The sequence below is a fragment of the Buteo buteo genome, chromosome 21 (genome assembly GCF_964188355.1).
Source record: "Buteo buteo chromosome 21, bButBut1.hap1.1, whole genome shotgun sequence".
Lineage (NCBI taxonomy): Eukaryota > Metazoa > Chordata > Aves > Accipitriformes > Accipitridae > Buteo > Buteo buteo.
This window is the reverse complement of record NC_134191.1, coordinates 7,438,958-7,465,326: the sequence shown is the minus strand read 5'-3', so window position 1 is coordinate 7,465,326 and position 26,369 is coordinate 7,438,958. Positions and strand designations below refer to the sequence as shown.

The following is a 26,369-nucleotide window of genomic DNA, read 5'->3' as shown; positions in this document are numbered from 1 at the left end:
ATGTTTCTTAATTAAGGTGCCAACAAGCCTGATAACGAAATCTGAAGAGTCAGCAGAAGTGGGTGTGACACCCACGAAACTCTCAGTCAGTAGCAGCTGAACCCACCTCACAAACAGCCCAAAGTCAAAAGCCGAAAGAGGCAGCAGTCACTTACAGGTGGAGGGAGCGGACGCTGGAAGCAGCAGGTCCCAGGGAAGGAATGGCGGTCAGCTCGTTGTTGTTCAGTCGCCTGCAAGAAAGAGAAATTAATTGTTGAAGCAAGCAGCCTACGACCGAGTGGGAGCAGGGGACAGCCACAGTACTTCTTTATCCAAAGCCCCTGACTCTGCAGGAACATCGACATTTTGGCAGAGGCCTCCATCTCAGGGGGTTCGCCTGGGTCTCTCTGACAGTCCCACCTTAACCTCCCAATCCAACCCTTTAAAAGGCGAGCCACCGTAACTGGTCCCACAGTATCTTCTTTACAAAAGCAAGGCTTTTTTTCCCCCTTCCACCAACTCCCTTGAGTGAAGTCAAGTGCCTCTGAGGAAGGCACTGTGCCACAGCCCTCCATTGGCCTGACTTTCCACAGTCACGGAGCCAAGCCTGAGATAGGAAACTGTTTGCACCCACGGCCACGAGGCAGTTGGCTCCCGCTGCCTCAGGACAGTGAATTTAACTGTCTCCCCAAGCGGCAGCCCCCACTCACCCCTCCATGTCAGGCCAGGGTGTGGGCACCCAGCAGCGTGCCATGGGGGTAGGGAAGGGCAGCCTCAGGCCTCCTCTCCACACCAGGCCAAGCTCTGGAAATCCCCGAACCCAGCAACAGACACACAAAAAACCAGCACTGGGCACAGCAATGCCACCGAAAGCAGGGGACCTGCTGCAGCCACCAGGCTGGGGAGCACCACGCAGCCCCCCGGGGCTAATGGCAATTACAGACAGGGTACAAAAATGTCCCCTTCAATGGCCTAATGTTTGAAGTGTTTTTCTGAGTGAAAACAGATCCTCGCCACGTGACTGGCTCTTCCTTGGTTTAAAGAGCCCTTGTTTGTATGGTGAATTAGTCAATTAATTACTGTAACAGTCACTTGTCTGGCTGCTTGAAAATTACCTAATTTCTTACCCATCTTGCCCGCTCCCCCACCCCGCCGCCGCCACATGCTGAAGCAATTAAAGCCGAGCCCCTGCCAGGCTGAGCAAGGCAGCACACTGTGGCTCCCCAGGACCCCCGGCCGCCATCGCTTGAGGCAGAACCTCGCCTTTAAACTGTTCCCCTTCTGCAGGGGGTCTGCAAGGGGACCTTGAAAAGATCACAATTTGGGTGCAAGCAGCAGAGAATCCTGTAGCGGGCAGGGGAGCGTGGCACAGCTGAGGCGTGCTAAGCCGTGGGCATGAGTTGGGGCAATCCTAAATTGTGGTTTGGGGTTTTTTTTGTTTGTTTCTTTCCTTTAAAACTATTTTTGGCAGGTAGGAGAGGGCAGCGGTACATCCATCCCAGAACTTCCTTCTGACTCCTCCGAGAGCAGGCAAGATATTTGATTTCATGAGGAGTTCCAGGCACTGCTGGGATAAAAGCTTTCCTCAGCCTCGTCTCTGCATCTGACATTATACCTGTACTTTAAAATGTAAGGGGAAAAAAGCCAGATGCATTGCAATTCAGCAAGGAGCACCACTTTGCAACTAAAAGCTCATTGTTGCTCATATTACAGCAAGGTCTAGAGCTTTCAAAGGTACAAAGCAAGCTGGAAAGACCACTAAAATGCTTATATTTGTGCCACGCTTTCATTAACATCCAACTGAGCATCTTCTGGAAAGGCACAGGAGAAGGAGGATAATTAGGCCCACCCTCCGCTATCCTAGGTCAGCTCTGGTTAAGCAGCTCCGACACTGACAAGCATCTAACAACTGGTCAAACCCTCCTCTGACGCAAGTGTGATTTTCATATATCAGCCCCCTGTCAGGTCAGAAGTAGTCCTCCTCCCACCTCATCTTCTCTCTTGGCTCACAGGCACCAGTTGCCAATGCAGAGACAGCCAAGCTCGGTATTTGCCTGGGATTTCCATCTCATCTTCTCCTTCCCCGATGTAAAGGAACAAGAAAAATAGCAAAAATAGCAAAAACAACCCCAACCAGAACAGCCAGGCTCAACGAATTTAAACTTTCAGTCTCCTTTCTCCTCTCCAGCCCTCCCCTTTGACGACACAAACCTGCTGCCTCTGGATGCTAAGGCAGAGGAGGAGGGGGGCCACCCGTATAAAATATTTACGGTCCAGTTGCCAGGCTGGTGTCAAGCTGAAATGGAGCCTGCTCAAAAATAGCACAGCTCTCCAGAGCTTTCAGTGAAAGGCACTTTAGAAAATAAAAGGTGAGTTGTTTGGGCAGGAATTTTAGCACAGTTACTACTTCTTTGTTACAAATGAGCTTGGAAAACCTGAGAGCCATGCAACCATCACTTTCATGAATCTCATGATCCCTATGACCTGAGGAAAGCCCAGAAAGGACCACGAGGCCCACGCCACAGCAGCACCCTCCATCCCACCCTTTCAACCCAGGTACAAGAATGGACAGACCCCGGGGGGTTGTGATTAGAGGGAGCCACCAAATGGGATGAGAGAACACATAGGTGTCCTGACAGAAAGTAATGTTCTGCTCCAGCCCCTGCCACCTGAGCCTCCATCAGCACAAAGCTATTTGTTTCAGAGCATGTGGGATCACAGGGTTTCATACCACTTTGAGCCACTAGATTTCATCCCACAGACTTAAACTTTTAAGGAAAAAAAGCTTCTCAAACAGAAAAAAAAACCCCACAAACAACTGCCTAAACCCAGGGAAAGGGAAAAGTATAGGGTAAACACAGCTATTACTCTATTACAATCTCAGTAAAGCAAAACAGAGCATCCAAGATAAGCTATGAAGTTTTGGTTTGCAGACATTTTCTTAAAATCAAGGCAAAACAAAGGGTTTTCAAAATATATCACACTAATTATTCACATAGAGACACACACAGAGCTTTGAGCCTCATCTGTAATGCTCAGGAACCACAGGCACCGTGTTTGAAGCATCATGGGAGGTTTCAGGTCTTATCAATGCATCTATTATTTGGGGCAATCTCTTTCCCCGAGGGTGACTTGGTTTGCCCAGCACAGCGCGCAGAGCAAAACACTGACTTGCTCTCAAGACATGCCACAGCATGATGCTTATTTCATGAATGTTTGTAAAGTGCTTAAAAAAAAAAAAAACCCTCAGAAAGGAGATGCTCTGGCAGTACAGATGTGGTTCTCTTTGTGAAATGCAGTTTATTTCAGTGGTCTGTGGTTTAGCTGTTATTCAAAAGCAACCAATATTGGTAGATAGGGCTTTTAATAGAGCTTCTCCTTCACACTTTCCAGAGCCTGCCTTCCAGGCTCTGCTCCAGACCTCTGCCTCCATTCCAGTCTCCCATTTCTGACTGCTCCCTCTCACTCCTACTCACTCCTCTGCTCTCTCCCTTTTCCCTTACCCTGCTTTTCTGACATAGCAAGCAGCTCTCAGCTGCACCATTACTTTGCAGGCTGCATTACTTACCTCCCCCAAACCCTGACATCTTTTTTTAGCGGCTGACTGTTCAGTGCAGGGCTTGTCCTGCTCTTGATGCATGCAGCACTTTGCACAAGGGAGCTCCCTACCTAAGGAATCAGAAGCCAACACATTTCCCAGCCCTGTGCTCCCTGAAGTCACATGCCTTCAGGCACTTCCACAAATAAAAGCTATTGCTAAGCCACAATCATGTTAGGATAATTCTAAAGTCTCATGGGATCAAGGCTGCAATTCTCCTCTTTAAGCACAGAGCAATTTAAGGCTTTCCACAGTTTAAAGAGAAGTTGAGAAAACAGAACCTACAGGCAGCGTTTTGCTGACCTGCATCACTTTCACCTCCCCGACTGCTCTCTAGGATGATCATAATGAACTGGTTTCAGAGCACTGCAGTCACTCCTGATGTGTATTCCTCACTTAATCATGATCCCTAGCAAGACCCTACTATTAGTGTAAGCAGGAGAGCCAGGAGCAATCAGGCCAGGGGAAAGATGCCACATTAATTCCCATTGTCCAGTCCTGCAAGCATCAGTCAGGCAGAACTCCCACTGTAGTAAACCCTTTTGCCTATTTAAGAATCACAGGATCTGGCCCCTCCACAAGCCCCAGAGCCAACATTTAATGAAAACAGAGGACAAGAGAAAATGCATGATATACACAGAGCACAGTATTGTTTCTGAAAGGAAATGTTTTTTCAGTTTCCCATGAGGCATCAGTAGCTCTTCAAACACAGCCCAAACCTCAAGTATGCCAGCGATTCAACATTCAAACACGAGCTCATTACCTCAACCCACCGCTTGCGATTTTAGTCACTTTCGTTTTTCAAAACCCAAAATCAGAGCCCCAGGAATCACTGTGAAGAGCTGACAAGCACAGCTCCTCTGCGAGTGTAACTGCTGAGCATTTACACAGATGAGGAGCTAGGAAATCCTGTGATTCCCCACACAAGGTTTCTTTTACCAGCAAGGGGGGTCTGGCACAGCCACTCAGACCTTCGCCAGCTCCTTCTCTTCTCCCACTAAAGCAGAAGACAGCTCTGCTGTTTCAGCCTCTCCTAGCAGACTTCAAACAGAATTTGTTCTGGTTCCAAAAGGAGCACAAATGTCTGAGAGAGGAGGAGACACAGTTAAGTGCTTTGTTATCCACTACACTACACCTTTGTTTCCTGGGAGATTTGGGTTAGGTTGGCATCAGGTATCACAATCCAGGCTGTTCTGCCTTGCTTCAGGGTTATGCTTTCAGCAAGGAGCTTTGTGTGTATGTTCAGGTGCGTCAGCTGAACTGTTCCCTCAGAGCATTGCACAAGACTGAGGGAGGCAAACTCCAATGATTTCCAATAACAGCTATGCTGTTTTAATTGGGATGTTGTGTTCTGCTAATTGATTAGTTTAAAAAACAGCACAGATACAATATGGAGAAAAAAAAACAACCTCCACACCAAGTTGGATCTGCTCATTCAAGTTATCTAAAGAAAGGTACTGTCTTAGGAAACTATATACAATTTCCTCCTGGCCCACAAGCCACCCTGGCAAAATACAATTAAAACCTTTGAAAGAATACTTACACTTCCTGCAGGTTCGACAGTCCTGCAAAGGCAGAAGGATCAATCTCCGTCAACTTGTTGTAGCTCAGGTTTCTGTTAAAATAAAAGACAGTGGAATCAGCATACTGCAGTTACTGTGCTCAGCAAAACACAGTCGTCTTAATTATTCCCGATTGCACTGGGAGGGCGGTGTGGTTTTGTTTCTTTTTTTTTTTAAAAAGAGCACTTAAACATGGTAGAGCAGCACTTTTCTGCTGAATACATGAGTGAGTTTAGTTCTGTGATCAAAATGTTATCTAGCTCTCTCTAAGCTTTTCCCTCTTTTCCATTAGCGTGGTTTTAATTTGTCTTTATTTTAGACATTTAGACAATTACATTTATTATTCTTCTATTGGTTATTCACAACCACAAAACTAAATCACAGATGAATAGGATATTTGCTGACAAATTAAACTCTGAACTGAAACAATCAACAAACCTTCTGCTAAATATTTTATAGCTATATTCACACAGTATTTTTATATACCACTGTGTGTTACATACAAAATATACACACACAGGTATGTACACTTACTATGTGTAACCATAGAATATATTCTATGTTTTCTAACAGGATGATATTATTAGTATACCACTAAATGGGGTTTTTTGAATCAGCAATTACAGCTTTCAGCCAGTCATGTAGTAGCACACACTTTGGTCCTCAACAACCCCAACCAATGCTTTCTAACTACCCAACAGTCCAAATCTAGATCATGTTATAGCACTTCATTGACAGATGGCAAATAGGTTGTGCTTTATTATCTGAAAACAGCTTGGTGGGAGAGCAGACCTGCCTCGCAGGACATCCCTGTTTGGAAATACAGCTAGAGCTCAACGTGCTCCTCCTGGAAGGAATGCACTGCGAGGACTGCTAAGGACAGCAAACAGTCACAATAATGCAAATAAAGTACCGACTCTGAAAACCACAAGCAAGAGCTTTGCCATGCTCTGCTGTAGCATCATATGGTGCAACAGCAAAACCTCCCCTCCAAGATGAGCACTATCAGCACACCACACATGACAGGTCAAACCTGCAGCTAGGGACTTAGCAGGTGAGCACAGATCAATTAAGACCAAGTGACTAATGATGCAGAAATTAACAAATGGCCTGATTAACATGATGTATGCAGTGTTGGCATGTTCCCCTGAGTGTGTAATCTAAAGAGGGAGGAGGCAAATTGATGGGTGGTAGCAGAAAAGCAACCACAATAATAAGCTGCAAGGAAATTGTGAGGGGGACCTACTTTAATTCCACTCTGCTCCACACCCTGCTCTGGGATATTATCCTGGGTAAAATTCAACCCTCTTGTCTCCTCTGCAAGGGAGATTACACCCTCTTACCGCACCTCTGAACATAACCCAAAAGATTCACGGCCTGATTCTAGATAAGACCTAAAACATTCAGCTGCTTATTCAAACCACTAAGCCAGTCTGACTAGAAAACTCGCCAATCTTTCCTGTTTTGTGTATTTTCTTTGTTTTAAAGCTGCGCCCACAGAACCCGGGCAGGTCTGGAGCCCAAACTGGTAAACAGGACCTAAGTCACTGAGGCACCTACTGAACTTTTATCCATGCTACGTGACCCAAGAGCTGAGGGACACAAAAAAAGGGCAGCTGGCAGAAGAGCATAGATGGAGACCTCCTGTTTGAATCACTCGTGCCAACACACTGTACTTCGTGGTAATGCAAAGAGAAATCTAGGTCCACAGCAATCTTACAAATACCAAGACTTGAAAGACTACAAAGCTTACCAACTCTGCATGGTTAGCAGGAAGCAAAACACACCTCTTTCAAGCTAAAAAGCAGTTATTGATCACCTGCCCTCCTATAATGCATTTATGGGAAGTCCTCAAAGCGTTCCCCTGCACACAGGAACCATTTCATAGTTCTCATGCACATGCTGTTCCCCATCATTTCAGAGCAGCCAGCTCTGAAGACGGCTCCTTGCATCTTGCCTGAAATGTTCAGGTTTTTGCCAATACCTGCTGTGAAAGAAGGCTCTACAAATCAACAACACAGGCTGGCTTTTAACAGAATCTAGACCTGAAGCTACACAGGAGTGTAAAACCTAACCAAGCATCTAGTTTTAAAATATGCTGTCCTGTAAGCCCCTACTGTCTTTTAAAACACTCAAGAGACCTTTAAATCAATACCAGCCTACAGCAGATATCCATTTCACTATGAACTCAAAGGCATTTATCTAAATAAAAGTCAAACTGCAGTTTAAACTCAGAGTGCGTTTGAAAGCCAAGTCCATATTCATAGCACAATTACGAATTAAAGTGCAATTTGCCCACATATTACATTACTTTTTTTTTTTTTCCCCCAAACCACACAGCAAGATCAGGTTGGAGCTTGTCCCTGCCTGATGTACAGGCAAAAAGAGAAAATACAACAGGTGATGTCCTATAGGCTCAACACAATAAAGATAAAGCTGACACAGAAACACTAGTGACAAACTGTAAGGGGGAAATACAATCACAGTCATGACCATGCATGAATCCAATTGTCTTCATGTATTTCCATGCCTTCTATTGCTAAAAATCTTTGTATTTCTTCAGGTAATCTATTTATCCTCAAAACATTCCTCTGCAATAGGCTAAGCAGCTATTTTATGAATCAAGCACTGAGAATTACCAGCACCAAAATTATCATCTCTACACTTGTCAAAAGGACCAGATCCCTGTCTTAGCCAGTGCTCAATCACTGAGTGATGCTGACATGAACCTCAGAAGTTCACAAGTGAAAAAAACAAAGGTCTTTGTAAATTAGAGGATTTCATGGCCACAGCTTAACATAATCCAAAGCGACTTTCTGATTATCGTTGCTGCCATTCAAGAAGTTTGAACATCAAAGTCATTGCACAAGTAGCTGGCTCTTCAGATAGCACAGCTGTATTTTGCCTACTCCAGCAACAGAAAGACTTTCCAATGGTTGCTGCAGAAATACAAGCGAACTCCACTTTCTTGTATGCCCAAGTCTTCAGTTCTCCCCATGCTACCCACTCCAACTGCCAACTATCCTCACCAAACATACAATACACTGTTCAAAAATCAGGGGGGGAATGAAAGCTAGAAATACAGAGTCAGTGCAAAATAAACAGGAAACTTGAAATTAACAGATCAACCAAAATAAAGAGTTTACTCAATTTCTGAAACTAACTGTATTTTAACTTACATTAAAATGCCCATGAGTTTCTAGCCTGAAGCATTAGCAATCAAAAGATATGTTTCCCAGAACTCAGATGCCCTCGCTAGACAGTATTTGGCATGCTAGTCACAGCATTCAAACGGGGGAAAGAATTAACGTGCTCCAATAGATAGATCATTGGGACTGGGAGTCAGGAAACCTCTGTCTATTCCTGGCTCTCTTCATCTCCTGCTGAGTGACCGGGTCATGTCACATCACCTCTGCAGAGCTTTTGTTTCCACAGCCACCCTTTGTCTGTCTTGTCTATTTAGACTGTAAATAAAATTGAGGTAGGTATTGTCTTGGTTTGCCCGATGCTGATGAAATGAGGCCTCAATTTTGGTTGGGCTCCAATAATGCAAATAAAGGGAACTCAAAACTTGAGGTCATGGGTGCATATGACTGCTCCCCCACCACTAAGCACGGGTCCCAAATGTACGGCAGTGCATGAAGCGCTGCAGGGGCTGTAACGTCCCCGTCAGCTCAGCCTCTCCAAGCTGAGCAGACCAGCAACACAGGCTGGTTGGAGATGCCAAGCTTAGGGGCACAGCTATCCCATCGCTGAAAACTGTCACGTTTCTGCTCTCCCATAGCACAGAACATGTTCCTTCTTGAGGGGCCCCGTGGTCTGATGCCATGCAGTAGTGCAATGGCTCACTGAGCAAATATTTCTGCCATCAGTATTCTAAAATGTCTTCTTCACATAAAAAAAGAGCGCCCAAAACCCAAAGCCAAAACCCTGTCCTTTCCCAGATCAGCACTCCCCTAAACCATCTGAGTTATCTCATGTGCTGGGCATCTCTTCTAAGCGGCAGTTTGTAAAGCATCATCTACAGTGTTCTATGCCAGTCCCAAGAGAGCATGTCTTTGGGGCGCAGTCACCCTGTTTCTGGCACCTGCACACATGGGGTTAGCCGAGCCCAAGTGTGGGCATACCCACACAGAAAGCAGACTGCCCAAAGTCCTGCTTGCTTCTCTGGGGCTGTAAGTTCAAGGAAGCATCCTACAAAGGTCAGAAGCTTCTACAGATGGCAGAGAAGACAGAGCAGAGCCACCAACCTAAGTGGCCCCTACCGTTCAGATTGCTTTTTCCCTGTTGAATAGAAGCTGATCTGAAGTTTGTGGGGGTTTTTTAAAGTTTATTTTAACTTACTGGCATGAGAAGTGCTCTGCGCATTATTTATCCATTACATATTTCAAGTCTTCCTTGTATTGGCTAATCTGACAACGTAGGGTTTTTCCCCTCCTGTTGCTAAGATGTCCATGATCTGGAACTGAGAGCCTGTTAAATCAGTATGGGAAGGTCCCTGTTCTGTCTGTTCAACCATTCCATTTTTTAAATAAGAAAGCAGTGTTTGCCTTTAGTTAGCATTGTGAAAATGGCACTGTGGATCACTGAACATTGCAGAGACTGAAAGGAAAGCCTTGTTAAATAACCAGGTACATAAGCCTGCCCTGAAACCACCTCCTGAAAGTAATAATGCTGTCACATAAAGAGTCCTGCTTGCCAGCAAGGAGGGATCAGTCATCTCTTTGAATCCCGAGATGCCAATCCTGCCTCCTTGGGCAAGGTGTGGGGCAGACCGGGAGTTCATGTAGAAGTTTTGACTCTGCTTTGGGAACTTGACCAGTGCAGAGAAAATCCACCTCTCTTTTGAAAACAGAAGTGCCTGGCTGGCTTGCCAGAAAAAGGACTAGAGACATACGTGCCTCCTAGTTTCTGCTCACCATGATGATGGCTAAATTCTGTTCAGTGAGGTGAAAGCTTCCGACCCTTACGTCAAAACCATTTATCTGTCAGTGCAGAAGATTATGTCAAAAGCGTTTCTGCACCTTTTGATGACAGGCATTGGAGAAAAGGAGGATGGCTCGAAGTTCTGCCACTGCGGACTGTGGCTTTCATTAAACACTTTGTCAACCATTGTCATAACACAACTTTTCATCGCTCCTGCACAAAAGGGAGCCAAGGGCCCAGAACAATCGAGCCCTGCAATAGAAATTCCTCTGGCTAATCTGTCGAAAGATAGCTGCCTAGTCCACAGCTTACTGAATAGGCACCATCCTCTTCCCACATGTTTGTAGATGGCTTTACAGCACTGGAATGGAGGCCCCATGCACACTTGATTGGGTATGAAAAGCATGGCTGCAGCTGAATTAGCTTGGGGATGGGGGCCAGAGGAACAAGAGAGGGAACACATTGCCCATGCTAAAAGTATACAGCTGTGCAGGGAAGAAAGCACACTCAAATTTCTCTTTTAAAACAAGCTTGTGAGCTCCCAGAGACACGACAGAGTCCTCATATGCAGTGACATGTGAGACTTAACAGTGAAGCACAAAAGCAATGAAAGAAACTACAAGGATTCAGGTGGTTGTATGGACTGTAAGGACAGAAAAAAGCAGCTTTAGTCCATTTTTCTTTCTTGTGCGTAAGTCCAAAGTCTACTCCCATGAGGCAAGAGCAGCCAAACAGCTACTGCAGCTAGTGCCAGCTACCCATAGCTGCGCTGCGCAGCAACACCTTCCTTTAAATGGGATTTTTTCAGTTCCCCCTAAAACAAATGGCCACTAAATGGAGTTGCATGAACCACCACAGTGATGAGAGTCAGAAGGAGCTTTCACATACTAGGCATGCAGTCCTTAATTACCTTCCGGAGGATTTCTTGCAGATTCCTTTGCAGTGGCTGAAGCACCGCCAGAAGCTGAAGCCTGGACTTGGGGAAATCATTCACCCAACCCACCACAGCCATTCCTAGGTTTCCTTTGAATCCGCCTGCTAAACTGACAGAAAACCACAGATTCTTATACCTCTTGGCTCCCTCATCACCCTCACTTCTATTCCACTGCTCCCAAACCCAGCCTAACAGGCCTATGGTCAGGAAGGATGAAGAACAGAAATAGATCTTTGGTGAAGGATGCACTGAAGGGCTCTGCACCCACGCCACATCTCGCAGTTCAGCCAGCCTCAAGCATGAGCTCCCACAGTGGTGAGCAATACTTCGCCTCGGCTGTGCAACCTCCGGGATGCTCACATTTTTGGGGCACCCATGGCTGTGATAAGCCGAGGCCTTCGTGATTTCTTTTACAGCGTAAAAGCTGCAAAGCACCCAGCCTACAAGAGAAGGGACACTGCTGGGGCACAGAAATGTCCCACACCAAGCATCAGCATGAGTTACGTCCAAAAATGAGGTAAGAGCAACAAAACGCAGGGCACCAGAGAGATGAATGTCCCAGCTTGGTGCTGTAAGAGCTTTGGAGAGAAGAAGGGGACTCTTCAGGACACGGGAAGGACAAGCAGCACCCACGTGGGTGAAGCTGTGCCCCATCACTGAGAGGTCCTGTTAGCGGCTAAACGAATGTGCTCACTCAGGCTTTACTTATGCCCTAGCTCAAATTAGCAGCAGCAGCATCATATTAGCTTGGGTTAATAGCCTGCTCATATAAGGGGCTTTATGTGCAGGAGGGAGTCAACTTAAGGGCAACCCTCAAGCCATAATATGAGCTAATTTGACAGCGAAGACAAACTTTGAGAGGTCATCCAGACACCAAGAAAACTGCACCATGAATCACTCTCAGTCATGACCAACAATACTGTCTAAAGGAAATTCCTGTAGCATGATCACCAAAGAATCAATACCACACTGATTCCAGCAGATGCATGCAGTCATTAATGCAAAGAATACTAATTAAAACCACATCACTGAGAAGCATTGTGCCGGACTACAATTTAATCTAGCATGTGGTTGATATGGTTCAAGGAATTAGAGAATTATCTTCTTATCTTCAAGTAACTTTCAGGGACAGATTTTCAGCCCTGGCCCTTCCTCCTGCTCTGCTACTCTTCTGCTCACAAGCGCGCAGAGACCGCACATTTGGCACATAAGGACACCTGCGCGTACAAGCCTGGTAAGCAAACCACCAGAGCCGGTCTGCTCGCACCAGGCTGCAAACGTGAATATCTCTATCCTTGTCAGCTCCCTGGCTCCAATGTGCAGCACGGGAGACCAACCACACTCTCGGTGGCCGAGGACGGGCAGAGAAGTCCTGTGCGGGAGTGCTGGGTAACGCTACGCTGCTGCCGGGGCTTCTACATCTCCTACAACACGGAACTCTTACAGGCTTATTGGTCTCTTCAAAAAGGGTAGTGTCAGGTTATTTTAGGCGCTGTTCGGTTTACACAAGTGTGTTTTGACAAAACCTGGGATCCCATTTCCTCCTATTTTAATAACCTTAGCAAAACTAAAATGGAGTTCTTTTCTGCCTTTTTTTTTTTTTTTTTGCTTGGAAGACCATCTCCTCCAAAAACCCCAAACGTTTTAATTTTTTTTTTCTTTAAGAAAGAAAGATTAGCTTTAGCTTAATCTACACAATCACACACATATGCAAGTACACCACAATATACACGCAAAGCACCTGGGAAACTCAGGTGCTTAGGGACCTCTTGCTACACCTCTGCAGCATCAGGAGAGACATGATACTCATTTCACCAGGGCTTGATCCTGGTCCACTCAATAGGAGTTTTCTCAGCATTTCAACTGCTCCATGCTCCAAAAAAACATAAAGTGAGATTTCAAGACGTGAACTAATTCTAAAGCCATCCGATGGCCTCAATAGCAGAGGGAGGACTGTGAGTCCTTGTTTCTGTAGTGTGCCCCACCAGCGCTCGTGGCTGATACAGCCTTTCCCTCTCCTGGGGGCCTGTACAGACTTTCCCAGCAGCCAGTAGGGACCCGAAGCAACAGAAGACAACAGGACAAAGCAAGTATGAATGACAAGGTATTCAACTACGCTTTCTCTGCTTCTGAAAAAAAAAAAAATACTAGCAGCAGCCACATAGCCCGCAGTTACTGAGGCTACAAACCCTCCCATTAGGATTGCATGTTCCTCTGCTCCTAATAAGACAGCCCAGTCAAAGGCAGTATTGTAAGCAGGGAACAGGGGATGCTGCAAGGGTTAGAGCAGGAGGTATTTAATTGCAGCAATTTTTCACTTTATTTGCTGCTTCTATTAAGCTGCACTGCCTGAAGGAGACTGATCCTCTCCAAAACGCACTGAACCATCAGCTGCAAGGATTGCCTCAAAGCAAAAAAAAACACATTTCAAAGGGGGCACGGACATATAAATAAAAATAACTGGATTTAATTTAACATAAAGCAATCCTGGTTTGCCACCTGTGACAGGTAAGTAGTTGGAAGGAAAAGCAGGATGTGGAAGGTTTTTTTTAAACCCACAAATAAAACTCCACCCTTCATCTGCCCAGACACCCATAGGGTTTGTTCTGAGTTTATTGTTTTAATTAAAGTGCTACCTACTGTCATGAGAAAGACATATCCTAAAACCAAAACCCTGCAAGTTGTTTGCTCCACCACGTAAGAGCAAACTCACCTTTTTCTAATTTGATGGCAAACTTCTTTCTCAGTGATTCTGCCTCCACAAGGCAAAGCACACTGTGTCTTACACTGCTGAAGCGAGGGCTGGAGGCCTAGCTCATAAACAAAATACTCATGAAACAAATTGCTCCTGCTTCCATCGCCACTGTGTTTCTTCAGTAAATCAATAAAGGCCATGACTTCTTTACTAACATTTTCAATTAAGGTTCCCCACTGTGTATTCAACATACTAAACCAATTTATTGAGGATTAACAACTATATAATTTACTATACTTGTCTACCTTAGAACAACTGCTAAGCCTCCATTAACCGATAACAAGAGCTACATTGATAAAACAGCATTAAGGGCTATTTACAGTTTCAAAAATTGCTACTTCTGCAAAGCGAATACTTTTATCTTCAAGTTGTGCAATTTTTCACAAGTACTCACAGCAGATAAACCATGTTAAACCTTTGTCTTTTTCAGATGCTTGGAAAGACCCACAGCAGCATGTTCAACTGCTGGCAGCCTAACCCTCCCACCACATGACTTTGCAAAATCCAGCTGTGGGTTACAGGTCGAGTGCAGATGGAAAAGAGAGATAATTTAGAAACTCCCCAAACAGTGCTCAGAAGTTTCCACAATGCAAGAAAACATCCAAGGTCAACAACCATTCAATAATATCCAATAACCCATATTTTAAGATACATTTTCTCCTAAAACAGATTGTAATATGCTCTGCGCTCTTTGGGGATGCAAGTGGTTTCAATCATGTCCACAAGCATTTCTGGTAAGCTCAGAGTGCTTAACTAGCCGAGAAGACATTTTTCAACCGCTCCAACACCACAGTTTACCAGAAATACTAATTCAGTAAATAAATCACCAGGCACAGCTCTCACAGTGCCACTAACCAGCAGCACCACGTTTGCATACGCATAGGAAGGGAGAACGCCGCACCCTGATGCTGAAGTTTCGGCACACATCTGGCGTCGCCCCTTTGCGAAATCCGTGGCAAGCAGGGCTCGGCTGTGCCCGGTCCAGTGGCCATGCCGGAGCAGAGCCCGGTCAATCATTAATGGTGGGGAGAGGGCAGGCAACCCGCTCCTGCGGTGTTTGCTCGGTGCTTCATTCTCTCCCTAAGGTTGATTCTTATTAATAGTTAATCAGGAAGGACTGATCTTCCCCCCCAAAAAACAAGCTCACTTGGAAGCGGCACAAAGGAATATTTGTGCGCTGGTTAAAACTAGTCAGGCAAAGAGTTGGGGAAAACAAAAAAAAGTCTTAGAAAAACAGCGCGCAGATTTCTCCTGCAGCTGGGGCACGGGGGCTTAACCAGCTTGCTCTTGCCTCTCCTGCACTTGACACTGCTTTTTAACACCACGGAACGGGGCTGCATCGCCTCCCACCGCCGTACAGCAGAACGGTGTAAAAGCAAAGAGGCATTTCCCAGAAAAAAAACACTGTTCTCCCCTTCTCCACCAGCCCAGGTTGGCCATCCCACACCGCTATTTCATCAGTGGCTGCTCCTCATCAGACACCCCACACATCTGCTGTGCCATCATCTAATAAAAATCTCAGCAGGTATGTTGACTTGAAGCTCTGTCTCATTAGATGTGCTGTGAAGTTCAACAAACTAACTGACCAGGGCCAAAGCAGCCAACTCCGCTGTACCTGCCAGGACAGAGGCAGCGGTCATGGTCGTCCCTCCCAGCTCCGCTCCCCTCTTCCCACTTGGTGGCAATAACTCCAGTCTCACAAAACACCCAGACAGCTCTTCTACAGTGGAAATAAATCCCCATCTGATCCTAGGAGCAGTCCGAGTGGAATTACAACACTGGATTCCTTGCTATGCCCACCATAAACTTACTCAGTTTAAAATCCACCCAAGCAAGGACATTCCCTGCACTTTCCAATGCCATGGGCTGAAACTGAGAGGTTGACCAAATCCAAAGATCTTGTCCGTGGAAAGGAATGGTGTATATAACCCTAAAGCATCAGCTAAAGGACTAGTTACCTATGGGGCGGTCAATGGTTGGCAGCACTGCATGATACAGGGCCAGCTCTAATCCCCAAGAGGTGTGAAAAACACATGGCAGACAGCTCTTCATTTTCAGTTTAAAAATAGTTCGTCTTTGCAATAAAGAACTGCATTTTAAGGGCAAAACATGCACATTTTAAGCTAAAATAAACCCCTAAGCTGGCCATCCTGGCTGGAGGTGTGTGGTTTACACAGGCATTCACCCGCTATCCTTTTGAGTAATCAATGTCCAATCATAATGTACTTTCATTCCAAGCACTTTTGTATTGCCAATAAAGCACCAAGCAATTTAATGGATTTCTAACCCCAAATTGGAAGCTGTACTGCATCCAACTGATTCAATTTGTTCAGTCTTAGAGGAAGCCCTGGAACAAAATGCTAGAAATAAAACCACATGCACTGATAACGTTACAGAAATAGATACACCAAGAAGCAAATGTTCTGTCCCTTTTATTTTATCTGACCTCCAACCTGTTTTAATTGACCTTCAAGATGGAAAGGCTGCATTTAAAAGAAGCCATTTCCACCTAGATCAAGAGAAATAAAAGCCAAGCTATATATAATGCATTTGCTGCAAAACAAGGCAAATAAATCTACCGTGAAACTACCTTTCAGTTGACAATGAAAAGCCAGAAGAGACTTTCAAGTTAATTTACTCCATATTTTAGGTCCTAAGCAAAGCTATTTTCCTCAATAAACTTCTTTTTCAGGCCATGTGCAGAGAACAGCAGAGATGGCTTCCTCTGCCCTCACCTTATCACAAACTATAGCACTTGATGGCAGACAGCTGTATTATCACCTTTGGCTAGCAAGAGGCTGAAGCAGCAAATCACAGAGGCAATGGTGTGATGCAGGAGTTTCCAAATGGTGGTCCACACTGTACCTCTTGCCAGCAGGAGAAAGCCAGCGGGTCTGATACAGTTTGACATGGTAGACACTTTTCTTACATTGATTCTACATGTAAGCGATCACCGTAATTAGAATGCCACAAAGAAGTCGAGGAGACGGTTAAACCTATTGCTGCTTTCCATTACATACCAGTCTTCGCATTCCTTATATACAGCAGAACATCACAAATAAGCATATATTCTTGCTTAAATAACTTGCACATGTACATGACTGTTTCACTATGTGAATTTACAGACACATATGCAGCTACAAATGCATAAACGTATACATCTATATATGCATGAGGCAATACATCTATAGTGATGTACACAGGTAGAAAGGCTTTATCAGGAGAGTTTGGGACAGCTGTACAGCTTATGACCAAGTTGTGAAGAGCGCTAGTAAAAAATCTTTATTACTCTCCACCCCAGCATATAATGCCACATCTTTTACAGAAGCACTATTTTAAAAATGTTTGAGAGCTTTACAGTTTTTATTGGTGCTATTTTTCAACTCCTTCCACTTACAAAGCCAGACTTCTTTATTAGCGCAACTCAAACTGCAGAAAGACTCAAAAAGAGGAAAAGTTATGGCCAATAAAATTTTAGAAAGTTCTTCAAATGAACTTGCTGTTCCCAAGTCCAGTATCTCAGGACTTCCCAGGGTTAAAAGACAGCCCCTATTTCCAGGGACTGCAGCTTTTTGTTCTTTAGATCTCTTAACCTTTCAGGAGTCCTGGGCAAACGGGACTCTGGGCAGAACAAATGTGAAGCCAGTTAATGGGCCCACACTCACTCCTGCTCTCCAGACTCCTTGTTGGGGCACTTGAGCTAAGCTCAAACCCTGCATTAGCATCAGTGAGGCACCAGCGCTGAGCACACGTTTCGCCTTTGGATCAGGAAGATATTTTTTCCACCTACTTCAAAGGGCTATGATGTACTTCGCTGGATGGATGCCTTGATTTATTATTCAATGAACTCCCTTGGATTTCTGCAATTTCTCAACTAAAAGCATCACTGCTAATTCAAAGGGAAGGTATATGTTATTAAGGTTGAATCAAGGAACAAACTTTCTCTTCTATAGATTTTTATCCTTTCCTTGTTGTAGAGGGATGGGAAGGGGAACATTTCCCTATTCTTTTGCTACAGGAAGCAATTAAGGACCCAATCTTTTGCAAAACTTCTGGATTCAGAAGGTATTTGGATAAGCTCACTTCATCTTCTTTTAACTATTATTATTGGAATCATACTGCTCCACTTGGCATTTGAGATCAGGGTTTTTTTCTTGTAACTATCTTAGTTTCTGCCCACCAGAAGGTGCATATATGCCAGTGGAGGCTCCAGTCCCAGCTTCAAGCACAGGGAACCCTTTCATCTGAACGAAGGCTGCATCGAACAACAAATTCTGTAGGGAGACGTAAACGGCAGACAGATCCTTCCCTCTTGCTTTGAGCTCATGTCACTCAGGCATAACCCAAAGTAGATGCCATCTCAAAACTGCCTGATGGCCTCTGAAAAATAAATAAATAATAATTAAAAAAAGAAGTCCCATAACAAAACTCTATGTGGGTGGCCACCTGGCTGCGATGAAAATAAAAAAGCTAATGCTACACTTAGGCCAAGAACAGAAATACCCTTTTGCTCTTCCGAGTGGTCCTTGCAATCCCAGGTTGCCATGCCAAGGAGCTCACCATTCACTACTCACACTGCACCTCTCATGGGGCAAAAGGCACCTTGGCTTCGCACCAACACCTCACACTCCAAAAAGCAATTATTTGAAAAACATGAATGCAGAAGGTGCTCCCAGGCTTTGTTACTGCATGGGGAGGGCCACAGGTGTACTCACCATTTGGAGAACTCAAACCATGCCCTTTTGAGAGAAGATAAATTAATCACTATGAAGAGAATAAGGAGAAGAAATGTCACCATTTCATAGTAATCAGAGAATCCTTAGGGCTCGTAGAAAGCATTGCTGCTCTAAGCACAGATGGCAATGGAAAAGAAGTGCAGCACTTTGTGTGCAAAAGATGAAGAAGTCCTGAGATGAACTGTGATGGAGAACCCAAGGCACCCCACAAACAGGGTCACGGGAGAGATGAAAGAGGACAAGTCTCCTCAGACTGGAGGGTAACAGCACATCATGTGGTTGAAAAACCACAGAAGAAACACCCATGCAACTCACTACCACATCTGTGAAGCCACGAAAAGGAAATACTTTTTCTCCTCCGGGCAGGTCACAACTTGGCTGTTAGCTGCACAGTTTTCTTCAGTCCTTCCTAAAACCAGGCACTGTCAGAAGCAGGACCCTGGGCTAGACAGGCCACCGACTCATGGCAGCGTGATAGCACGCACTAATGTAGACTCTGTATTTCAAGCCTGGCTCGACTACAGCAACGCCACATTAAAAAACACATTTTCCTCAATTTGTCACAGCAAGCGAGGTATGAAATAAAAAACTTTCCAAATCTTCCAAATACACAGGCTCCCCCCCAAAAGCCTTTTGCAAACCAATGAAAATTGTGTAAAAATAAATTGTAGTGCATTTTATAGGGGAAAATAACTCTACTGCAACTGGAAACACATAATCTAGCTTTTCTCTAACAAAACCTACAGGAAATGGCTCTGCAAAAGTTAACTAAGTGATACTGAACTTTCTCCAGAGTGTTGTATAGGAAATAACACTGCAGAAATGACTGCCTGATTTAACCTTTTGTCCAGACTACGCTACAAAGCCATACTACAGAGGTATCTGGCTGATGTTAACAATCCTCCAGTGTATTCTCTAGAACTGCAGCAGAGAAAGCAGGTTATCTCACACATGCTCAGCAAAACACCCTTGCCACGGTGCAAAGCCCAGGCAGCCAACTGCTGATGGAAAACAGAATTTTACAATTTTCCCTTTCTGTGGATGGCAGTTGGGTTTTATTTTGTTTTTTAAAGATGTGGAAAAAGTAACGGCTATCCTGTGGTGCAAAGAGCAGAGCAGATGCATGCATCCTCTGCAATCGGACCTGTGCCAGATCGGCAGTGCAGACATACCAAGGTGTCCCATCCCTCTCTGCCATCTGTCAGACTATCCATCCATTTGTTAGATACCTCATAATGCGATACCATAGTATTTCTGGGTGAAACCCCCTTTAGCATCATGTTTCTCAGCGCCATCACTAACACTCACTGAGCTTCTCCCCCTTTACTCACCACCTCCACCACCCCAGGAGGGGCTGCTTTATACAACAACGAGCACCAGAGAAGAATCTTTTACTCCCAAGGCATCTCAGGAATGGCACATCTGCCAAGAAATCTGGTGTCAATATTTGCGTGGAGCTCTGCAATCACAGTTACACAAACTGAGCCAGGCTGCCCTCCATCCTTTCTCCCCCACCATCCACATGCTCCAGCGTGGAGAATGTATTGCTGCAAAGCCCTGAAACAAGTCAGGTTTTCAGCCTTTATTTTTTTTAGCCAAAAAGGAGGAGCTACAGCTTATATATATATATATATATATATATATATATATACACACATACACATACATACACACACTCATCTACTGAATCCCCCAAACAGAAATACACCATACGGGAAAGAAAAAGGTAAGGAAAAAACCCCAAGGCTTTTCCACACTCCCACAAAGCTTGGGTTCCTATGTAATTGCTTTAACCAGGACAGACCTTCTCAAGAACTATGGGACATGTTTACTGCTTGATCAGGTTAGCCAGCAGGAAACCATTTTATGGTTTGGGTTTGGTTTGTGTTTGGTTTTTTTTTTTTTTTTTCCCCAGCAAATTTGATACCACCACCAAATTTGCTCCAAGACACACACACCCCACCACCACCACATACAGAGGCAAGAGCCAAAAAATAATTTGTCTAGAGCAAGGACATAACCCTCTGTTCAGGAGGCCCACAATAAAATGCCCCCCATGGAATGACACTGATTTCAATATACCAAATTGGCCACTGGGAGGGAAGCCAATACACAGCAATACTGCAATCGGCCTCGGGAATTAGCTTTAGTAGCTTTTTTTTTTTCCCCCTGCAGCCCCACGCTTACGTCAAGTCACGTGAATACAATTACATAAACTGTACCTTTTCCATGAACACCTTCTCTGGGATAAAGGTTCTCATTTTACTCCACATAAAAACACTCTCCACAGGTTTATAAGCTTTAATTGCTATGCCAACACATAAAAAGTGCCCAAATAAGTCTATTTAATGGTTACGCATTAACTATCATACACCTCCAGGCTTGTGTTATCCAACTATTTGCTAAATCAATAAACTGCTTGTAAGCAAACTTTTTAAAAACATTGCTGCTGCTGAAAATGTTCCATACCTGTTTACTAATAACTTTATGAAATTAATCGGAAACTCCTACCCATATGTGAAGTTTTCTGCTTAGTTCTACTAGGGAAAAAGCAAACTGGTTTTCAGCACAAAGAATCTCTCCCGTGCTCAAAATTGGATGCTGGCCCACAAGGTAATGCAAGAGCAGTGAAACTGGGCTGGGAACGACTTGGGTGAAGAAAAACGTGTGCATGTGTGCGCCTGCAGAGACAGAGCTCCTCTAAACCCAAGGAGAAAAGGTCTCTAGGAAACACCATCAGCCTGGACAGCCAGGAGCAGGGAAGCCATTAGCAAGAGGTTTTAGTAAAGCATACACCTAAAATACTCTTACGGGCAATTAAAATTAAGGGTATCGTCCTCAGTGAATCCACTGTTCTGCAGCTGTCCTACACTCACCCCATGGGGCTCTGACAGGTAAATTTGGCCAACGGAGCAGCAGGTAAGGTAGTGGCTGCCTGCAGCTGATACGTGCAACAGCAATGGATGGGACAGCATCAAATAAAACCTTACCACAAGGCACCCTTGCCTGTTAAACAGCACATGAACGAGCCACTTGGAAAAAGCTCTGCAAGGCTGCCCGCAAAAGCTTTGCGCACCTCCATGGAGGAGAGCAGCAGGCATCTCATTTACTGTCCCGCACCTAAAGGGGCATCAGCAACCTGTTGCAGCCCGGCTGCTTTCTTGTTCTGGCAAGAGCACGCTCAATGCCTGCTGAATTCTACCTTGGACAGACGTCCTCACATGCCATCAACCCACCCGACAGACACACGCAGTCGGCAGCAGGGGCACGAGTCCAGCTCCCGCACCCCCCTGCCTCCTCCGGGACAGGGGAGAGGGCAAGCGAGACTGAGCCAAGCAGCCTGTGAGCGATTAAGCGATTAAGCGTTGATCAAATCCAACTATTTCATAAAGTTTCTGGTATGCCCAACCAGCTTCAGTGGTCTCTGCACTTTGCTGTGAAACTCCTGTGATATTTATGAGAAGTCTGCAAATGGCTCCTTTGTCACATTTTTTTTTTTTTTTTTTTTTTTTTTACTCCTTAGTAAGTAAAGTGCAGAGTCTGAAACTTCAGAGGTGCACTTTGACACCCCAGTGTGCTTCTCCAAGCACCCACTGAGTGCTCCCAGTGCGGGCAAGGACACCAGAGCCCCACACCTCATGACCTGCATCCTTCCAGGGATGGCTAACGCCACTTCTTTCACCCAAACCACCTCCCCTTTTCCCCACCGCAAGGAAATATCCCTTCTCCCACGCTGCCCTCCCGGCCGCTTGCTTCCCAGCCCATCTGCAGACCCACTTCCATGGGGGGCAGACAGACAGCGGGCACTTCGCACCTCCCCACCATAAACCTGCCCAGAGCAATTATCCAGCCCCGCTCCAGCTGGGAACACATTGCTGCCTCATTTATAGCAGCAAAGCCACAAGGGCAGCAGGCAGCTGGCCCCAGGGCCGGGGTACGCAGGGAGAGAAGCCGAAACCCCCCCCCGACAGCAGAGGAAACGCAAACACGGGGGGGGGCTCGCACTGCCTGCTCCCCCCTGCCTGCCCACCCCCTGCCTGTGCCCATTAAAAAAATTAATCCCGATCGTAAAAGCTGGAGCACAGCCTGTATTTCAGGCCAAATAATAAGGGGAGGCCTTTATAAAGAAGGAATCACTATTCAGAGGGAGGGGGATTATAAAGGTTATTTAAATTAAAAACAAACTGCACAAACAAATAAACCTCATTGCCTTTCCCCCCCCCACCCCAACCACTGCAGCCTGAGCCCCGCATCGGCTGCCCGTTCTGCACTTTATCTACAAACCACAGGCAAAGCGATTCCCCACTCTGCACCCGTTTCACAATCTGCTCGCTCTGAACCTTACACTACGTCAGGAATTAAACAAATATTTCCTCCTTCTTCTTCAGGGTTTCCCCACCCCCCCACCCACGAGCTTGGCTCCAAAGTCCAGCCGGGCAGCAAGCATGGGGTTGAGGTGTAACTGCCAGCTCAGAGCTCGAAACGCTTCCCACCGCCTCCAACAGCCCCCCAAAAAAATGTCCATGGGGGCAGCTGGTGGTTGGTGACAGGGTCCACCAGCCCCATTGCACCGGGAGAGGTGAGAGGAAAGCTGGGGGGCAGGTGTCCCCTGCAGCCTTCCATGAAAAACAGTCCAGAAAACAGGAAAGGGGCTCTGCGAAACCCCGAGCATCCCTCCCACTGCTCAGGGATAAATGCACTAAAGCCACCGAATCTCTGTTTATCCTGAAAAAAAAAAAAAAAAAAAAAAGAGGAACAGGGGGAAATCTTGTTTGTAGCCTTGCTCCCAAGGAAGACGAGGCTGCAGACATGTGTCCTCATCCCAAATAGTCTAACGCTGGGATGAGACCAGAGGTCTGGGAAGGGTAAGTGAGCTCCTGCCGGGCTGCAGAACCGGGGGCAGGCAGGGGAGGGAGAGTGGCTGGGGGCCAACACGAAGCCTTTGCCCCTGGCTCGGCATCCCCTGGGCCCATCACTACAGTAAGGAGACAGCCCAACACGCTCCCAAAATACACCATGGACGGCCAAGGTGGGGAAGGAGGGCAACACTGAAACACAATGCAGAGATAACAGGAACACTCTGCAGAAGCCAATTAAAATGTTAGTCAGCCCTGGAGACAGAAATCCTCAGGAAACCAGACTTCATGTGCCTGTTTCCACACAGATTACTGGTGATTATGAGTAACTGCAGCAGAAAAATCTTGATGAAAAGTCTTCTCAATCTGTCTACACTTCCGAACAGGTTTATGCTACAAATTTGGAGTTTATCTGTCTTGGAAAACACTGGAAGGGCCATAGCGGGGAACCAGCAAAGCGAGAGCATTAGATAAACCGAGGGGCCGAACATCGGAAAACCAAGTCAAGTTGGTTGAATTTTTGTGTGGTTGCTGCTATTTAATGGCAATGCCTCATTAAAATTTGGGATAAAGGAAGCTTTTGTTAAAGACCTGCTCTTTCCCTCCCCCCCATACCTTCCCTCAGGGTTTTGAGATCACATAAAAAACACATCCCCAAGCTCCTCAAGGGATTTTTTTTTTTTTTCCAGCAAAGCCAAGGCTGACAAGACTTGACATTCCTGAAATGTTTAAATGGGGGGAGAGGGAGAAACAACAACATTTTTTCAAACCCACTTTATGCATCAGAGACAAGCAAAAATTGGCCCAGGGCCAATTTAAAAAAAAAAATTAAAAATATTTGCAAGATCATCTTAAATACTCCCAACGTTCCTGATGGAAAAGTCCCCAGCTGCACAGCGGACGCAAGCCCCCACACCAAATACTGCACATTCCTGGAGGGAGCTGCAGAGCGGAAAGACATAATCGAGGCGATTGACAAACCACCGCACACAACCGCCGGTCCGTTCCCGAGTGTCCCATGGGGACATGCCACCACTGGCACTCGCCCACAGCAGGTCTCGGGCTCTGCAGGAGGCTGGCAGGGACCAGCCTCCCCTTTCAAGCAGAAAGGAGCTCTTAAAAAACACATCCCAGGGACTTGGTAATGAGCTCGGGATGAAGAAACCTGGCTAATGAAGAGGCAAGAGCCAAGATATCCAATTTCTGCCAAATACCAGGAAAAGTATACTGCTATCAGTAGCCATTATATTCATTAAATCATATACCACCCCATTTTGTAGCTTTTTCCAGGCTGGGATTTTGCTTGCCCAATGCTGTGGGACAGAGCTGGGCGAGAAGGGTGCAGACAGAGCACTATAGCTTGCAATAAAACCCACCGAAGGTGATACAAACCAGATGTGGACAGTAACTCCAGGCGCTCAGAGGTATTGCAGCTTCATATACCAGCCACAGCACGCCAAACGCTCGGGAGCAAGCACCCATACCACCAAAACACACTTGAGAGTGGGGAACGTTTCAAGGGGTGCAGAACGGGTTAACGGGAACCCATTGAGCTCCACCAGCCAATTATTCTTCCTCAGCTTACTAGCACAGAAATTTGGGCATCAAAGAGGACCACAGTGTTCCACTTGTGCAATAAACTCCTTTCACCAACATCACTTCACACTTTCCAGAGTGCAAAGTTCGTGCTGATATTGTTGGCTTTCTCACTCACTGCTTTTTGGCAACGTCCCGCCTGCTTGGCTGTTCATTAATATGCAATCAGTACATTAAAGGCTTCGTTCCACAGTCCCAGCTAGGCTGTAACAGCCTTTTCCAGCAAGTGCTGTCTTGTGGGGGACAGAAGTGCAAATGTGTTTAGGTGCTCTTAAATGCTCAAAATTAAAAAAAACCCAAACCCTACATTCCTATCAATTGGGTTTTACAGAACAAGGGATTATCACCATCAATGCAAACAGTGTCCAGACAAAACTTGGGAACTATACTGAATTTACTCTTATTATGCTTTACTCCTTTATGCACCAGTTACACTACTAAATTTTTGCACAATTTACAGACTGACTAATCATAGCTACATGGCAAAGGGTGCCTAAACACACTGGCAATGAGAAAGTTTCCACCATTTTCATCTGAATGATGGCTAACTGCGGCGCTGTGAACAGTCTCCCAAAAAAATCCCACCTGTTTTTTCAGCTGTCCTCTAATCTTCCAGATTTGAGCAGAAAGCAGGACAGCCCTGCCTCATTTACTGTCACCACAGCTGCATGGAAAACCGTATCACCGTAGATCAAAATAATTCCTTCTCTTTGGGAAGCAGAACTGTTCAGAAAGCGCTCCCAAAACTCCTCATTCCTACCAGCTCCACGGATGCTCCATGACTCGTAGGCCATGTATGCAACACTCATCCCAACCAGCAAACAACTCACCTTAAGTCCCCTGTTGCTCTCTACAAAAACAAGCCATCAGCTGTTGGCTAACAAGCTCCTCAATTAAACATCCTGTATTTACTTCACAGCCTCCTCTTCTCCTGGCCCTGGGCTTGACCATTGCAGCCTCTGGTCCAGCCTGTCCCCTCCTGGCCCACCCAGCATCACCTCCTCCCCTGCTTTCTAAACAGGCACAGAAAACTTACCCCAGTCTCCCTCAATATATTATTAAATCCTGTCTTATTTTCCTTCCCTGGGAGACTAAACATAGGCTGTTACTTCAATATAAAACTAAGCACATGCTCAAAAGACAGAACAAACAGAGTTTAATTGTAAGGAGTACTAAAAAAAGCACTCTAGTTGTTTCAGGTCATTTTAAGCCACATTAATAAGTTTCTGTCCCAATTTCTCAAGAGTTGCTTATGATGGAGATGAGCCCAACTGGAAAACCAAAATCAAGAATCCTTGAACTCTAAAGGAAGGTTTATCTGCGCTTGGGCCCATATCTGTGCTGAATGCAACACAGCCAAATAACATTTTTCCATTACTTTTTATTACTATTGCTTCATGTTCTCCCCTCATGAGCACAAGGTCACA

The 26,369-nt window shown here is 45.5% G+C and overlaps 1 protein-coding gene across 1 annotated transcript in view; it reads right to left on the bottom strand.

Annotated features, from left to right (window-relative positions):
- The window catches only part of LRIG1 (leucine rich repeats and immunoglobulin like domains 1), a 95,552-nt gene that overhangs the window by 52,490 nt on the left and 16,693 nt on the right, over nucleotides 1–26,369 (bottom strand). Inside the window, 2 exon segments of the mRNA XM_075052972.1 lie at nucleotides 156–230; nucleotides 5,121–5,192. Coding sequence (XP_074909073.1) covers nucleotides 156–230; nucleotides 5,121–5,192 — 147 coding nt within the window.